Source organism: Sceloporus occidentalis, unplaced genomic scaffold, assembly GCF_023333645.1.
Source record: "Sceloporus occidentalis isolate IW3139 unplaced genomic scaffold, rSceOcc1.0.p SCAF_77, whole genome shotgun sequence".
Lineage (NCBI taxonomy): Eukaryota > Metazoa > Chordata > Lepidosauria > Squamata > Phrynosomatidae > Sceloporus > Sceloporus occidentalis.
The window spans coordinates 2868783-2884173 of record NW_028317057.1 but is presented as its reverse complement, the minus strand read 5'-3'; the positions used below and the strand labels follow the sequence as shown (position 1 = coordinate 2884173).

At 39.2% G+C, this 15391-nt stretch overlaps 1 protein-coding gene across 1 annotated transcript; it reads right to left on the bottom strand.

The window, feature by feature from the left end:
* Window positions 1-9127: 9127 nt before the first annotated feature.
* On the bottom strand, window positions 9128-14971 carry LOC149285577 (cilia-and flagella-associated protein 96-like). The gene is made up of 7 exons (XM_089495179.1): window positions 14875-14971; window positions 12810-13029; window positions 12170-12307; window positions 12007-12082; window positions 10780-10959; window positions 9537-9709; window positions 9128-9176 (listed from the first exon to the last, which is right to left on the bottom strand). The coding sequence occupies exons 1-7, from the start codon at window positions 14969-14971 to the stop codon at window positions 9128-9130; spliced, it is 933 nt and encodes a 310-aa protein (XP_089351305.1).
* Between the last annotated feature and the right edge of the window lie 420 nt (window positions 14972-15391).

Genomic DNA, 15391 nt, shown 5'->3' with positions numbered 1-15391 from the left:
ACTTGTATTTGTAATATAGATATAGCACATGTCAATTGTGGATGGAACAAGAAACGTGTAGTTTTGTAGATTGTTAGCTCCTACGCCTAGGAAAATTAAATTTAAAAAGGTTACCGCTTATTAAATATTTGTTTACGCAGCTTGCCATGCATGTGGGTGGCTGAGATAATGAAGAAAAATACTGAATTGTTTAGCTACTCATTTCTTGTACAGTTACTAAAGCTTCCAGTGACAAGGTATTAACTTCGCTGTCACATGGGAATCATTAATCTAACCTCAAATAATAATAATTAGCCGGCACAGTCTTCTCTATAGAATTATCACTTCTCTAAAAAAATATTTCCACAAATATTTATACTATTTTCCATCTTATTCCCATATGTCTAGCATATTCATAAAATATTCTTCAATATTTTGTCCCAACGTTGATGATTTCTCCTTTCCGTCCCCACGTGTCGTTAGAGGTCTGTTTTATTGCCACTGAGAATGCAGTTTCAAAGTAATAAAAAATGTTTTGCTTTAATAAGTAATCATTAAAACGAATGAATGACAAGACTTGTTTGTGTGTGTGTGGGGGGGGTCACTTTTTTGCAATCCTGCTACTAATGCTTGTAATATTGTGTTAATAGAGGGTTTTTTTTAGGCTCACGGCCATTGGAAACGAATTTGTCTGTTATTTTGTTATATAACCGATAATAAACCTTTAAAACTACGATGGTGCGCTTGTCTTTACTAAGGGGATACACGGTTAAGACACTTTGTAGTTCTGCATAGACCTTATTCGGAAATCCAGATGTTGTTTTCCACTGGAAACATAAAGCTAACTTTTAGGTAAGGATATTTTTCAAAGGGACACTGGTGGAAAAAAAGCTTGTGTGTAAAAATAGTAACACAGAGTAGATCATTGTTGTAATACTGTTTTTATCCTATTCTTTACTAAGAAATCATAGATACACAGGTAGAGCCCATCTAGTCTGCTCGTACTGAATCCTTTTTAACCCCTTAAGGACAATCTTTGTGAGCCCGTGCATGTATAGGCTTTGTCGTGAAGGGGTTAATACTTATTATTTTGCAAAGGTTTATGCAGATCCCAATGTTTCTTGTCTATTTCACTTACCTGCTACCATTTCAGTAGAGGGCAATCAGAAGCCATGCCTTTTTTCCCGCTCATAATCCTGTTCAATCCTTGCTTCTGGATATCTTTTTCTTTTGAACAGAAGAACCCTCCATATTTGTTCCAGGTTTTAAATAGCATGCTGTGTAATTTAATGCTGCTGCCATTTGAGAAGAAAGCATATTAAAGTACACACACTATACATCCTTTATAAGCGGAAAAAAGCACTTACCTGAGGTACTCAATGTAGGGGGAAAAAAAGAAACCGACTTGAAGAAAGAAGGAGATGTGACATGAAAATACACATAAGGAACATTGATTATATATTTACTTACAGATAGATACTAACCCCAAAAAGTAACAGTCACCTAAATATTATTATGTTCCATTCACACAAACCACGCGGCAGGTGCTGTTTCACCCGGTGTTGGCTATTAATTAAACGTTTTAGGTTACATGGTTAATTCTTAAACGAATATACAGACGGAGTACTCCGCCGCCACTGTCGTATGCTTCGTTTTAGACTTACTAGTTCTCTCAGGGACGTTTCAGGTACCCGCCATGTTGCCAGGAGTCGGGTACAGTGACGTCAGTAGCGCGCGACGCCCCAGCCAGTTGCCAAACGAGCCGTTGGTAGATTCGTTGGGGCGGTTGCGGAGCGGGTTCTTTCTGCTACCGCCAAATAACGAGCAGTCGCCGGTCCCTGCCTGTAGCACCCCGTTAGTGATATGGATGCTGTTAACAAGTTGGTGTATTAATAGTTAGTGAAGCGAGCCGTGAAATGAAGAGGTTTAAGCCGTACTCTAAGCATTGTGCAATCACACCCGTGAAGGAGGTAATAATTCACTGTCAATGACGGAAGAGCAACTATTTAGTATAATATTTATATACTCTGTTATAGAAATATACATTCTGACACATTGGGCCGAGTTAGTGGTTGGCTATTACTATGGGGACTGTAATATTTTATATACAGATGTGTGTGTATATATATATATATATATATATATATGTGTGTGTATATGTATATACACAACCTGTAATAATTATATGTTTATAAGGAAGAATAAGAAGTATGTATTAGCTCGCCTCATATATATACTGTATACTGTATAAGCTGCCCTGTGATTCTGATTGGTTGACACAGCCTTTGCAGGGGTTTAGTGAAGCGGGGCCCCCTTGCAAATGCAGAATCCATCATGTGCATTTCTAGCCGCAGCTCCTCGGCCTGCAGGAGATGCGATACATTCAGCTCCAGTCCGGGGGGGTCTAATGAGACCTTTTGCGCAGAAACCATTCACATTGATTGGGCGTGTTTCCTGCCACTGATGGGCAGCTTCAAATGGTCCATCAGTGGAGTGAAAATTGGTCCAAAGAGGGGTGCCATAAGGCAGCTTTAGAGCTGCAGCTTCTCCTAAAGGTTGAAGAATGTATGTGAAAGTATGGATGCTTGCAGTTCCCAAAATATATCCAAAACAGACTTTTTTCCTATGAATGAATCTTGTTATGCTAAAGTATTTGAAGGTAACAGATTTAAAGTACCTCTAATCCATCAAGGCAAGAAGGCAGAACATGGGAGTGAAGTTTCTCAAGTCAGTGTAAAATAATAATAATCGTGTAAAGCTTCAGACCGTAATCAGTCCTTGTCTAAGATTCAGGATAGCTTGATGCCCATCTCATGCATTTTTAAATTCCATCACTGTATTAGAGTCTACCTCTTCTGATGGGATGCTGTTCAATTTATCTACCACCCTCTCAGTAAAGTAAAACTTGCTTACACTACATCTAAATCACTGCCTGTGAAGTGCTCCCTGAATAATTCAGTCATTGCAAATAATCCCATAATTCATCTAGATAATTTCTGGCTTTGCTGACAGTTTTGTGACTGCCCGACCCATATCTCCATACGTGACCGTGACATTGCGTCGAGCGCTGCCCAGCTCTCTGTTGTCAAGGAGTTTCCGTTTGCACCTTTTCTGTCTCCAGCTATCGGCGACACATGCTGTGTACATTTCCCGTGTTGCTGACTAGCACATGTAAAATCCTGTCCCCTGTAGTACTTGGAATGTGTTCTTGAATATTTCATTACTCATGCGAGGTTATACATCATGCATACTGCAGGGGGCAGCACTCTACATGTTGGAAACCCTATTGGCTAAATATGTTCATTCAGTTGCAGTTAAGTATCGGCAATTTGCTTTTTAGGTTCTCCACCAACATTTACATTTAGTCCAAGCTTTTCAGCAGCAGATACTGAAAGATGCAGACAAGGTATGCTTATGCCCACATATTGCGGGGGGGGGAAAGTGCTCTAACCCACCAATAAAGGTTGTATTTAATTCCACGGGATTGGAGACTTATGCTTTCATGTGATGAATTGGGTTCCGTTAGGCCCCCAGCGGGGTCACGTAATGCACTGATTCACAATGGTAGCCCTGACCTGTTTTCTAGTCGCCATGGCGATCTGGCACCCGGGGTTTGTCAAGCCTTAGCGTGAACCCTTTGACGTAGTTTGGTTGTCTATGAAATATGGCTGTTCTTCTCGAATGACATTACTCATCACGCTGTGCCTTTGGTGATGTTTTCAGCATCTAATAAAATATGGACAGACCTCAAAGGATGACTTAAAGGGATGGCTTACTGTCCCTCGCAGTTCCGATAAAGAAGATTGCAATTTAAGGTATCCTCTGAGTACTTTAATATGCATTTTATTTCGAGACCTTAAGAAAAAATAAAGCCCTTACCTGAGGTGGAAGCTGCAGCTGAAGCAACCAGTCAGTGTCAGGAAAGCGCTCACTGAGCCAGCTGGAGCTGACTGGCGGTAAATATGTAACGTGTAAAGAGATGTCGGACACCTAGCCTACACGAAAATAGCTGGGAGTGGGGAAAGGGCAAATGCGAATGGGGGAGATTCTGCAGAATCCCTTCATCCATTTCAGTGGAGCACCACAAAAATAATATGAAGATACATGCTTTAAAAAGGCTGTCGGGTGCATTTGTGTCCAGTATACTCTTAAGAACAGCAAGAAAACTTGTTTTTATTAATTTTCTCTGGATTAATGTGGTCCTTACAAATAAAGCAAATTGAGAACCAGATTCTGATTTGTAGAGCAGTTAATTGGGTGCATGGTGGGCACCACTCTTTACCTCCAGGTGAGATTGGAAATTAAGGTATAGAGCACCAGTGAAAAAATGTATATCAATATTTTGGGAATTAATGCCTTATACTGACAAGCTAAGTGTACTTTTTATTTTTTAGGTCCGAATGGGCATAAGTGATATTTTAAAGGAAAGTATATTGGAGCTGGAACGTTTAAGAAACAGCCATGCCGAGTTGCGTATGACCAGCACTCCTAAAAAGGAATTTATGGTATATTAAGGTTCTTTAATCCTTCTAAAATGCTGACCATCACACTGCACTTTTTTTATGTAGCCCTTTTTATTATAAAACATCAATAGTTTAAATAAAAGCAATGTGACGCGCGTCAGGTTGCTTTTGCTTAAATTATTGATGTTTTCATTTTTTGGTTAGTGTTCCCTCAAGTCTGCTAAAGGGATATCTTGTAATAGTAACTGGGAATGAAGCTCCGTTCACATTGAGCAGTCCAACTTTGCTGCCCTGTGATTCTGACGGAGTGACAGAAGAGGGGCAATTCAATTTTCCACCACTTTTACTTTACTTTATTTTAATACATGTTTGAATAAATGGAGAATGTTTCTCTTTTGTTAAGTTTTTGTATACTCATTCAGTTATTCCAGCTGGTTCCTGAGTAAATCTTAATATTTATATTGCAGAATATATATTCTAGCCCATCGTATAGCACCAGCGACATACAAACATCCCTTACGTTTGATAAGTTGGACGAGTCAGGCATTTGTGAAGAGAAGCAATGTTCCGCTCCATCTACAGAAGAACACGAAGAGCTGAGCAGTAACCAGCATCATAACGACACTACACTCCCTTATGTTGAAAATGTAATACAGATTAAAGACGACAATTCAGCAGCGAAGGAATACCTGACATTAGCTAGTAACAAAGATTATGTTCAAAACAATCCGTTTTCTGTCCAACGTGATTTTTCAATGACCCAAGATGCTGAAAGTGACCTGACTATAGAAGAACTCAACAGCACAGAAATCGAAGAAGGTTCTTTAACAGGAGAGAGCTCCTCACGTATATTTGGAAGACAAGTAGTGACTTCGTCCATCACAAGCAATCCTGAACAACATAAAGACCAAGCGTACCACGTGGTCATGAAACATAAAGGGGATTCTGTAGATCACGATAACCATTCTTATGAGGGAAACAAGTGCAGTGGCGGCCAGGTTTGTCCTCACAAAGCCACCATAGACCCAGGCAGTCCGTGTAGCTGTGATGGTATCAGACTTTACCCTGATGATGTCTTCACAGATACAGTGGAAGGAAGACAACAACTTGATCATATACAAAAACTTCAAAACAGAAAAGGAAATCTTGAGGAAAACTTTAAAAAATTGGAGGTTAATGAAATGACTGAAACTAACCCGGCCGATGATGTGTTCAATGTTCTAGAGTTAGAAAGATCCGTGTGTAAGTTAGAAGACACAAAAATCCAGCTATTTAGGCAAGAAAATGCACTGCTCGAGAAGAAACTGAGCCAGCTCCAATTTGATACGCACTGCTTAACAGAGCAAAATGCTAGCTTTAAAGGAACGATTAATAAACTAATGGAAGAGAAGAATATTGCTGAGCTGTGCTTAGCCCAAGCAGAACAGGACAGGGAACTCCTTGTCAAAGAAATGAACATGGTAATAGAAAAATGCGAACAATTAGTAAGAGAAAAACAACACATTCTAAGTGAGAAAAACCACCTTACTATCGAGAAGCAATTTATGTCAAAAGAAATTAGCAAACTAAAAATTGGTAATTGGAGAATGGAGGAAGAACTGGCTATAATCACCAGGGAGAAAGACAAGATCGCAAACTTAGTCAAATCAATCCACCAAGACTTTTTAACACACACCGAAGAGAAGCTGCAACTGCAGTTAAAATTAAGAGATGCGTTGACTGAAAACAATCAACTGAAAAGACAATTAGCTGAGAGCAAAGTCCAGAGGTCTGATCCAAATGAATCTTGCCTGCACCTTATGAAGTTTCACGGCAACAAAACAAATCCAGAATCGGCTCTAGAGAGGGGTGTCATTACCCCCTTTGGCTCCAGCAGTGAACATTATGAACCGTTCTTCCATGATCAGCTCCTTCACGAAATAAAGAACCTGAAAGCCAAAAATCTCATGTTATGGACAAGTTTCTGTGAAAATGGCCAGAAATGTCAGTTTCTCAGCAAATTAGTCCATGACCTTAAAAATGACAACAACATGATGAATGTGGACCTGGAGGAAAGGGCAAAAACCAATGCGGTGTTGGAATCCAAAATTAAGAACCTAATAGAAGAAAAATTTTCCTGTGAAATGTGGGTAACCAAACTGGAAAACCATAAGGAGATGTTAAAACTTAAACTGTACGATCTTCAAGGCAATTTGCATAGATACAGGGAGCATATTAGCGATGATCAGATTTACAAGGAGCTTCTCACCAGACATCATCAAGAAGAAGGATATCACACATACTGTGAATTGTGTCAGGGGATATACAATCACCAACATAAGGCAAAGCTGTTAGCTGTCGAAGGTATGTGCATGTTAAATGGTCTGTTACCAGCAGGGCCTCAACTGCTAGAGGGCCACCGACATCCTCTGGTGGTCACTGTAGTCAAACTGCGGGGTACACGTTTAAGGCGCCTGCCATGTTGACAGGAGTGGGGTACGGTGACATCTGCCAGTGTTGGCCCTTCATAGTGAATAATGAAGTGGGGGAGTTGTCTTGGCGGTTCCTTTAATTCCAAATTTGGATCCACCAAGCTCCTAAAATTGATAAAATACCTAAACAGCGCCTATACCTTAGTCTTATAACATGGAGGGATAAAATGCAATATGCATGTGCAGGTCAGTAAAATTTGGGTCTTTGTGCGGTAACGTTTTGTAGACCTTTGTTATAATTAACATATAATTAAAATATGTAACATATTTTAATTTATATGTTTAAAGGAGAAGCTTGCAGTAGAGTCAGTGCTGTCTTAACGCATGGGCACACTGGGCAGTTGCCTAGGGGCCCCATGGTGAATCATTATTGCCACTAACGTGATTCGCCACAGAGCCCCTAAAACGTGTGTGTTACACGTACACACACATGCACACTTCTGTTGATTAATCCTCATCTCACATGTATTTTTGGGGGGAGGGGGAGTATGGGCCCCAATGCATTGCTTTGCCCAGGGCCTACAAGGAAACTTGCCAGTTGGGGGGCTTCGTAATCAATGTAGTCCAGGAGTTGAAACCTCAACTGTCCTGCCGACTCTCCCTTTGGTGAAAAACACCTCTGATTCGGTAAGTCACCCATCTCTCAGTGTCTCTTGGGCTTTGTGCCTTCTGGACCAATGGTTGTTAGAATTCTGCACACGAGATTGTTTCTATATTTTTAGAGCAAGTTAGTTCATATGTAACAAAGGCGATTTTATAAGTCACCTAGCTGTACAGCTTCATTAACAGACTCTACATTCCTGTGCATGTTATTACATAACAATTAGAATATTCTACACTTCACCGGGTTTCCTACGAACACTCAGCCCTTAGAATCACACTACGCATGCCATACATAACTGGCCTTCTAAGCCCCATTTTCTCTATATGGCTAACTAAATATTTTATTTTGCCATTTTATTCTTGTAAGTGGTACATACACCCTCTACAAGTGATCTAATAGGGGGGGTTTAAATGTTAGAAGTGAGATTTCACAGTTCCACAGAAGAAGCTCATTGGAGTAAGTCCTTCTTAACACATAGTGTTGTACAGTATGTCCTCCTGCAAAGTCCTAGTTCAGTAATTACACTGCGTTATATTTTATCTGCAATCGTCTTGTTTAATTCATCTATTCTTCTTCAGCAAACAGAAACATTACTACAATTCAAAGATTATTAATGGAAGAATGCTTTCAGAGAGACTCTGCCTATAAAAATCCTGTTAGTGTTCTCATCCCATTCAACTTTACAAGCTCTATAACAGCAGCCCGGAGAAGATCATCATACGAGCATGCCGATGCCAGGCAGGAACATACTGATGCAGCGTCCCTGGTATCTGAACATAGCTTTACTAACATGAGTGATTTCACCGTCGAGTAGTGATTGGGTTGCGACGGAAATAAAGCACACACGCTGTTAAACAAAGCAGTTGTAGTTTTTGTCTGCATTAATCTACTTCTAAGGACACTCCAATGTACCAGGCAGCCTTTTAAACAAAGCTAGCATATTAAGGTACTTTGTGAGTACTTTAATATGCCTTCATTAAGCATGAAAAAAGATAACACATTAATCATTTACCTTTAGGAGAAGCTGCAGCACCTCACCTTCTCCATGGTCTGACGCGTCGCACAACCCAGTGGCCGGAAAGTGCTTCTGTTAGACCAGTGGGAGCACTTTCTGTGCATATACACGGGAGGAGGTTTCATTAGACACCCTTCATTACATCACCCTAAATGATCATGGGTAGCTTAATAGCCAGAAATGTACTTTTTGGCCTGGCCCAAATAAACAAGATTCATTCACAAATTAAGTTAATTCTTATTTCCAATTATTTTGGCAAGTTTCCAGACCTTTCTGCCAACCTAATCACAAGATATTTTACAAGCAGATTTTCCAGAGAAAATGATTCCCATTTAGTGGGTTGTAACCTTCACCCCGAACCATCTGTAACAGACCCGTTCTTCAAATTTAGGGAGTAGCGACTGTTTTGCAGGATCAGGATCACCGTTGGAAGAATCTTTTACTACGTTTTATTTCTCACTGACACGCAGTTGGGTTTTGAAATCTATGTATTTGTTATAGAAAATGTACAAGAGCATATGAATGTCTTCATGGGTGTCACCGCTCCGTTGCCTTGAATCTGCTATGTGTGTTGGACGTGCAGTTGTATGTCTTTCTAAAAAGATGTTATTTTTACAGTTTTATAATTCACAGGGTTCACCGACCTGAAAGAAATAAAACAGGGACAAAAATATATTATTTATAATATATATTTCGAGTATTATTATTAAAAGTATGAGACTAAGAGACCAAAAAATAAAATAACACAAATTTGCATGTACATTGCATTAGCATGCATTATGGCCATACCTGGCCCTCGGCCCTTAATAACGCATTGTCTATTTAGTAGGTCATATTTGCAGCGTTTCTGCATCTCCGACTAGACTGCCTCTTTTGGTATAAAACCCATCTGAAGCCAAAGATGGGGTGCAGGTTTAGTGTTTAATAACAGACCTAAATAATTTGCATAAGGTGCATATTGAGATTTCATCTTGGAGTACTGTTTCAAATAACTTTGGACTTACTTAACGACATTCGAGTGTAAGATGCTTTGTATGGGGTAGGATTTGGGTCCACCTGGTGGATGGAATGGCTTTCCTCCTTTGGCAATTTTAGAACTCGTTGCAGGCTTTTTCACATAAGGATCATTGGAATGGGAAGGATACGGATCAAATGTTCCAGCTTTCATTCCACCTGGCTGCCAATATAAATGGGATTTATCACCACAAACAACAACTTGTACATTTATACATAAATAGAATATCAAGCGTATAAATATAAATAAAAGGAATTACAGTAAACACAGACCAAAGTTGTCTCAATGTAAAATATGTTGTGACAGGACAAAGGTTGGCCGAGGATCATAGGAATTGCAGTTCAACGTCCAGAGTGAGACAAATTGTACACTGATGTCCTAGCCCATCATCCAGAAAATAATAGTAATTAACAATTCATTACCAATATTACTTTGTGGATTGGGGGAGAAAAATGTGTTGATTCATTTTCCATTAGGTCAATGGTGCTCTAAGTGTCTTTTGTAAGAACTTCAATATAGACAGTGGCTCCTCCATTTTTTAATACACTGGTGCCCAAGCCTATTACAACAGATCCAACAGCCAGAGCAACAAATGGGGTACGTATACAGACATATTCCACATGAATGTACATATAGATCTAAAAATGTGACACCAAGAAGCTGCAAATTATCTGATTAGAATGTAAAGAAAAGGAGGCCCCGTTATTTACATTTTTTACATGACTTTTTCCTTTAAGTGATTTATATCAGCCTCCATTGGGTATCAAAGTGAAAAGCTCATCAGACCACTTGGCTTGGCCCCTTTCGGCCTGATGACGTATTCGTTTGGTGGCGGAAGGATTGCATGCCATTGACACTGGTACAGCCCAGCAAGGTTGAACGCATTGGGAGCACATAGATGAGCAGAACAACTGGAGGAGCTACCTGCCAAGAAGTCCGCTGGCGCTGAACACTGTTTTTTTCTGGGCATTACTGCGCTTTTAAAAATTTGTGATATCGGGGAAAAAAAATTATCATTTGCTGAAATGATTTGTCTAAAGAGGCTTACTGACCGCTAATGACCATGCATTCAGAAGCAAAAGATAAACATGGTTAGTGGCATCTGTGGTCCTTTGTAGTTTTTTGGGATACAGTTACCATTATCTCTGGTATGATGGACAGTTAAAACACATTAACAATGCAATGATTCTTGCAAACCTGATACATATTGTACTGATTTTTCTTAAACTTACATCTTTTGCTGGTGAACTTGGCTTAAAAGGTTTCACAGTTTCCTTTTTACCATCTTTCTTCTTCAGTGGGGGAAGAGGTTTGTCAGAGTGGTATGGATTGCCATCAAAATAATCCTTTGGATATAGGTTTAGCCTAAATGGACCACCTTTTACTTTTTGCTTATGGCTTTCAAATTCTCTCTGCAATGAAATCAAATTTGGTTAAATTCTAACATATGCCAATAAGTATAAGATAATTTTTAAGTGCCACAATAAAGGTACCTGCCTTCTACCAAAGAGGTCAAACATAAATTCCAATGTTCCCAACATTTTGAGAAAGCAGTTTGTACTTCAGCAGTTACACGCTGCTTCCTCAGGTTGGCCTACATTGTCTGCTTGCAGGCAGTAATATGGACACCGACAACCGCTCTGCTTCACTTTTAGCCTAGGCTGGTAGAGGACAACTTAATAACATCTTCTATACTATTTGTGATCAGAAGTCTCCAGTCACAGCTGAGAAATGAGCGTCTAAAGCCCATCAAGTGATAGATGGGAACAAGGAGATGAAAAGTTGGAGAAACCCTTGGGACTTTAATGTTTTCTTTATTTTCTTGCGAAGGCTCTAGATTGTAAGCTTACGAGCAGGGCCCTCTTTACCTAATGTATCGCTGCATAGCATTTTATGCTTTCCTATTATCCTACCGCTGTCTAGCTTTAACCACAAGAGTGTAGCCAGACAACAGATGTAGACGATAGATATAGTTAATATGTTAATCTAAAAACCACATCAGATTTATGCTTAGCAAAAACATCTGTTTCAGCCCATTTGATCATACTTGTGAACCTAATAGCCTACAGAGGTGTGCGGTTTGCATAGGGTGCAAATATTATATTAAGGGTTTTTTTATTAGCACATATGAAATAGTTGATAAGTTGGTATACTACAATAAAAAAAACTTAAAGTTACCATATTTACATTATAAGGAGTATAGTTAGTTTCAACCCGAGAGGTTAAAGGGTTAATCGCCCTCCGTTTGCCATTCCCTAGTAGTATTAGTTTAAGTTCTTGGTTTACTGGTCAGCAGTCATCACAGTATCCGCGGTCCGCTGTTGTGTAGACAGACTGCATGTTTATAGCATCGTCTTAGCACCGTGTCCTCTAACACCGAGTGAAAACATGGATGGGGAACCAAACATAATGCTACTAAACAGCTGGGTGTTTTACGTCTACAAGTATTTGACATTTACCTTCATCAGCTCTCTTGATATGTCATAATTCTCAGAGGTGTACGAGTACCGCTTACCTATGGTTACGTTAGGGTATCTGTTGAGAAGAAGTCACTAGATTCAACATGCAGTATAGAAAGGGTTAATTATTAACATTTCTATGAAAGAGATACAAGCGTGTTACCCATATCCTGTGCCGAGCTTTGGGGGGTTTGTGTACAAATTTTTTCCGGGTGCCGTGTACGGTTTTCTATGTTTTTGTTCAGCACTAAATGCTGGAACTGGACCGCTCAGTGTTCCATAGAAGCTGCCCAATCCCGATCTGATAAAAATACACAAAAAATGAACATTCAGTAGTAGATAATATTAGCACAGAAAATAAGAAGAAGAAATATATATATTTATAAGGATCATTTTGATATCATCAGTGGGTACCCAAAAGTTGCAAGAGAGACCCAAAGCGGTTCCTAGTTGCATTACACTATAATTAGAGCAGTAAGGAAATGAAGTTGGAAAAGTTAAAAAAATAAATAGGAAAAAAGTGGAAAATTTTAAAAATGTAAAAAAGTGTGGAAATCTCCAAATTATTTCACGGAGCCTGCCCATTTAGCATATGAATTCGTGTAAGTCTATAAATCTTATGTATATGTAAATTTAAACCTGTAATTCAGACTCAATAACTGACATGTTTTATCTTTTTATGTAATGATACACTTTATATACTTCTTGATAAAGGCTAAGAACAGGCAAACAGGGGGATGCTGTGGCTACCACAGCATTCAGTTAGATACTGGAAGGCATGGGTGTTGCTGGTTTTAACTCACGGCTTTTTCTCCCCACTAGGTGGTAAGAAGGTCTTTCCCAAATTCTTTTTGGCTTGTTCTATCCGGTACTTCCTCCTCTGTTTAAGTGGATCTGAATACGATTCACCTTCAAAAATCCTCTTCGGGTGGCCATCAAAGAATCCGCCCGTTACGTTGGCCATGGTCTTGGAGCCTCCGGGAAGCATTTGCCTGTTCTTACTGGCTGCTTCATTAAATGGCTCTGCAAGAAATCAAAACTAACTTGAACCTTTCACTCTACGGTAAATCACACATAACATATGTTGTGTAATAAAACATGATATCTAAAACAATGCCTCTGTTTTCATTTTCATAGCTGGTTGCTTATTATTTATATATGTTTTAATTTAATATCAAAATATTGATTCATATTTAAAAAACTGGAACCTTTGTATGAGTTTCATGTGAAATGGAATTTTGCATTGACTTTAAGGTACGTTACGTCACACAAACCAATTCAGGCATTCTTTAGTTGTAAGAAGACTTCTGTCTCATTTACCTCCTCCAAGCTGCCTCTGTTGAAAGTGTACTGAAGTATGCTTCCTGCACATGCTCAGTCGCACTCACGTTTGAGTCAGTGAGAACAGCAGTAATCGCATGTAGCTGAACACTGATATTCAATAAGTGTGTAAACCACGGGTTGCCACTACTTCGATTGACTTTAATGGGAGCTCAGTTTGAATGAAGTTCTACAGAGCATGTGCAGGAAGTGTACTTAAGTATGCTTCTTGGCTACACATCTGATTGCGGTTTTAAGTGTACTTCTTAAAAAACACTATAGCATAGAGATACTACAATAAAACATAATTGATTGATAACAAAAACATAATTAAATGATTGATGCCAGCTGCCCCCCTGGCCACGCCATTGTTTATGACAGAGAAGGAGGAAATGCCACATGGCTCACGTGGAGGCTTTCTGCAGGGCACACATGTAATAGGACCAATCATGACAAAAAAACAGCGGTTCTTTTATATATTGATGGCAATGTGGTGGTATATCTGAATACCTGTTTAAATTCTAATTTTCAAAGTTCTTTTTTTAAAAAAGGTCAGTTAATGGTGGTACTCATTTGGATCAAGGTCAAAAAACAGGGACCTCAAGTGGAAAGCAGTAGAAGCGCTTTGGTTTCTCACTATACATCATGAAGAATCAGCCCTAACAAGTCTCAGTTGCAATGAGTTGATGCGGCCCCGCATAATGCTTAACTCAAACGGCAAATTTATTTTCAAGAAATATCATGGTCTCAACTGCATTATTAGAGGTCAACCAAGCCTTTCCTGCAGCAGCTCGCTGGTGTTGGTCCTTCAAAATGCTTCGTGAAACTGCTATTCCCCTGAAAATCCAGGCTTTAGCGAATAAACCTGCGGAAGACCAGCAGGGAAGCACAGCAACAATAGCCGGTAATTGAAAGAAGCATTGCGGGCCCCTGCCACCAATGTCAACGACTACACGGACCTAAACATTACTAGGAACTGTAGATGTACAATTTTGGGAAATTTTTAAGCCTTGAAAAAAAACTGGTGTTTTTTTTCGGAAAAAATTGACATTTTCAGATTTTTAAAAAAAAAATGCAGAGTGACATCGTTTTACATTTATTAATAAATTATAATTTTAAAATGTAAAATGATTGTGTTACACTGGGAACGTGAAATGCAGCGTATATAAAAGTATCGGCTTTTTTTTGCAAATGGAACAACAAGGTCTGTATATGTTAAGAACATTTCAACTATACACAAGAGCAGGTACCCCCCCACCTTCCCTCAAATAGACCAAAATAAATGAAGAAACCATAAAAAAAACAAAAGATCTCCTCTAATCCTCCTCCAGGAATTGGACTTTGGGGAAATGGCTTTGGGGAAAAAAAAACAAAAAAAAAAACATTCTTTTTCCAAATTTTTCTGGGTTTTCCCCAGACCTTCTCATCTCTACTGGGAACCTGCATGCAAAGTAACACAATTAAGTCTGCTTGATATCTTGCGTCACTGTGTGTATACTGAGATGTATATGTTTTTATCTCCTATACTTTCATAGGCGGTATACTTACTAGAACCCGGAGGAACATATTTATCTCCAATACTAACGTAGCCCATCTCACGGAACAGGCCAATCCTGTCCATGTCGGTTTTTCCTTCCCCAGGCATGGTTAGAGACAGCACACCCGATTATAAACGATCTTTCCGCTTAAGCACAAAATCCTACAATAGAAATAAAAAGAAATAATGAACTTTATGGAAAATCACCATCTATATGCTATATTATGTTTGTCTTCAAACAGCGTTACTTCTTTGCTTTTCGGGAAGACCCTGCATGGGGAAATAGCCTCTAGTGACATTCCCTGGGGAATAGCGTGCCGTGTAAATACAAGTATGTTATATCTGGTTTTCTAAACTGTTTAATTGGGGAGATAGAGCAACGTTGGATAAAAGATCAGAAATTTGGAAACCTGTGTATTTTGTATAAAGCGTTCTATTTGGGTATGTCAGATTGTGCAGGTTATTGGCAGAATAATATTCTTAAAGAGGACAGGGTGACAAAATCCTAAAATCCACCTATTGCGCCCA

What these genes read in the sequence shown, in the direction of transcription:
- LOC149285577 (XM_089495179.1), bottom strand. Translation starts at nt 14,971, where the DNA reads ATGCCTGGGGAAGGAAAAACCGACATGGACAGGATTGGCCTGTTCCGT. An exon ending in ATATGTTCCTCCGGGTTCTA is followed by an intron (nt 13,030 to 14,874) that starts GTAAGTATACCG and finishes GATTTCTTGCAG; the next exon opens with AGCCATTTAATGAAGCAGCC. An exon ending in CAAGTTCACCAGCAAAAGAT is followed by an intron (nt 9,710 to 10,779) that starts GTAAGTTTAAGA and finishes TTATATTGGCAG; the next exon opens with CCAGGTGGAATGAAAGCTGG.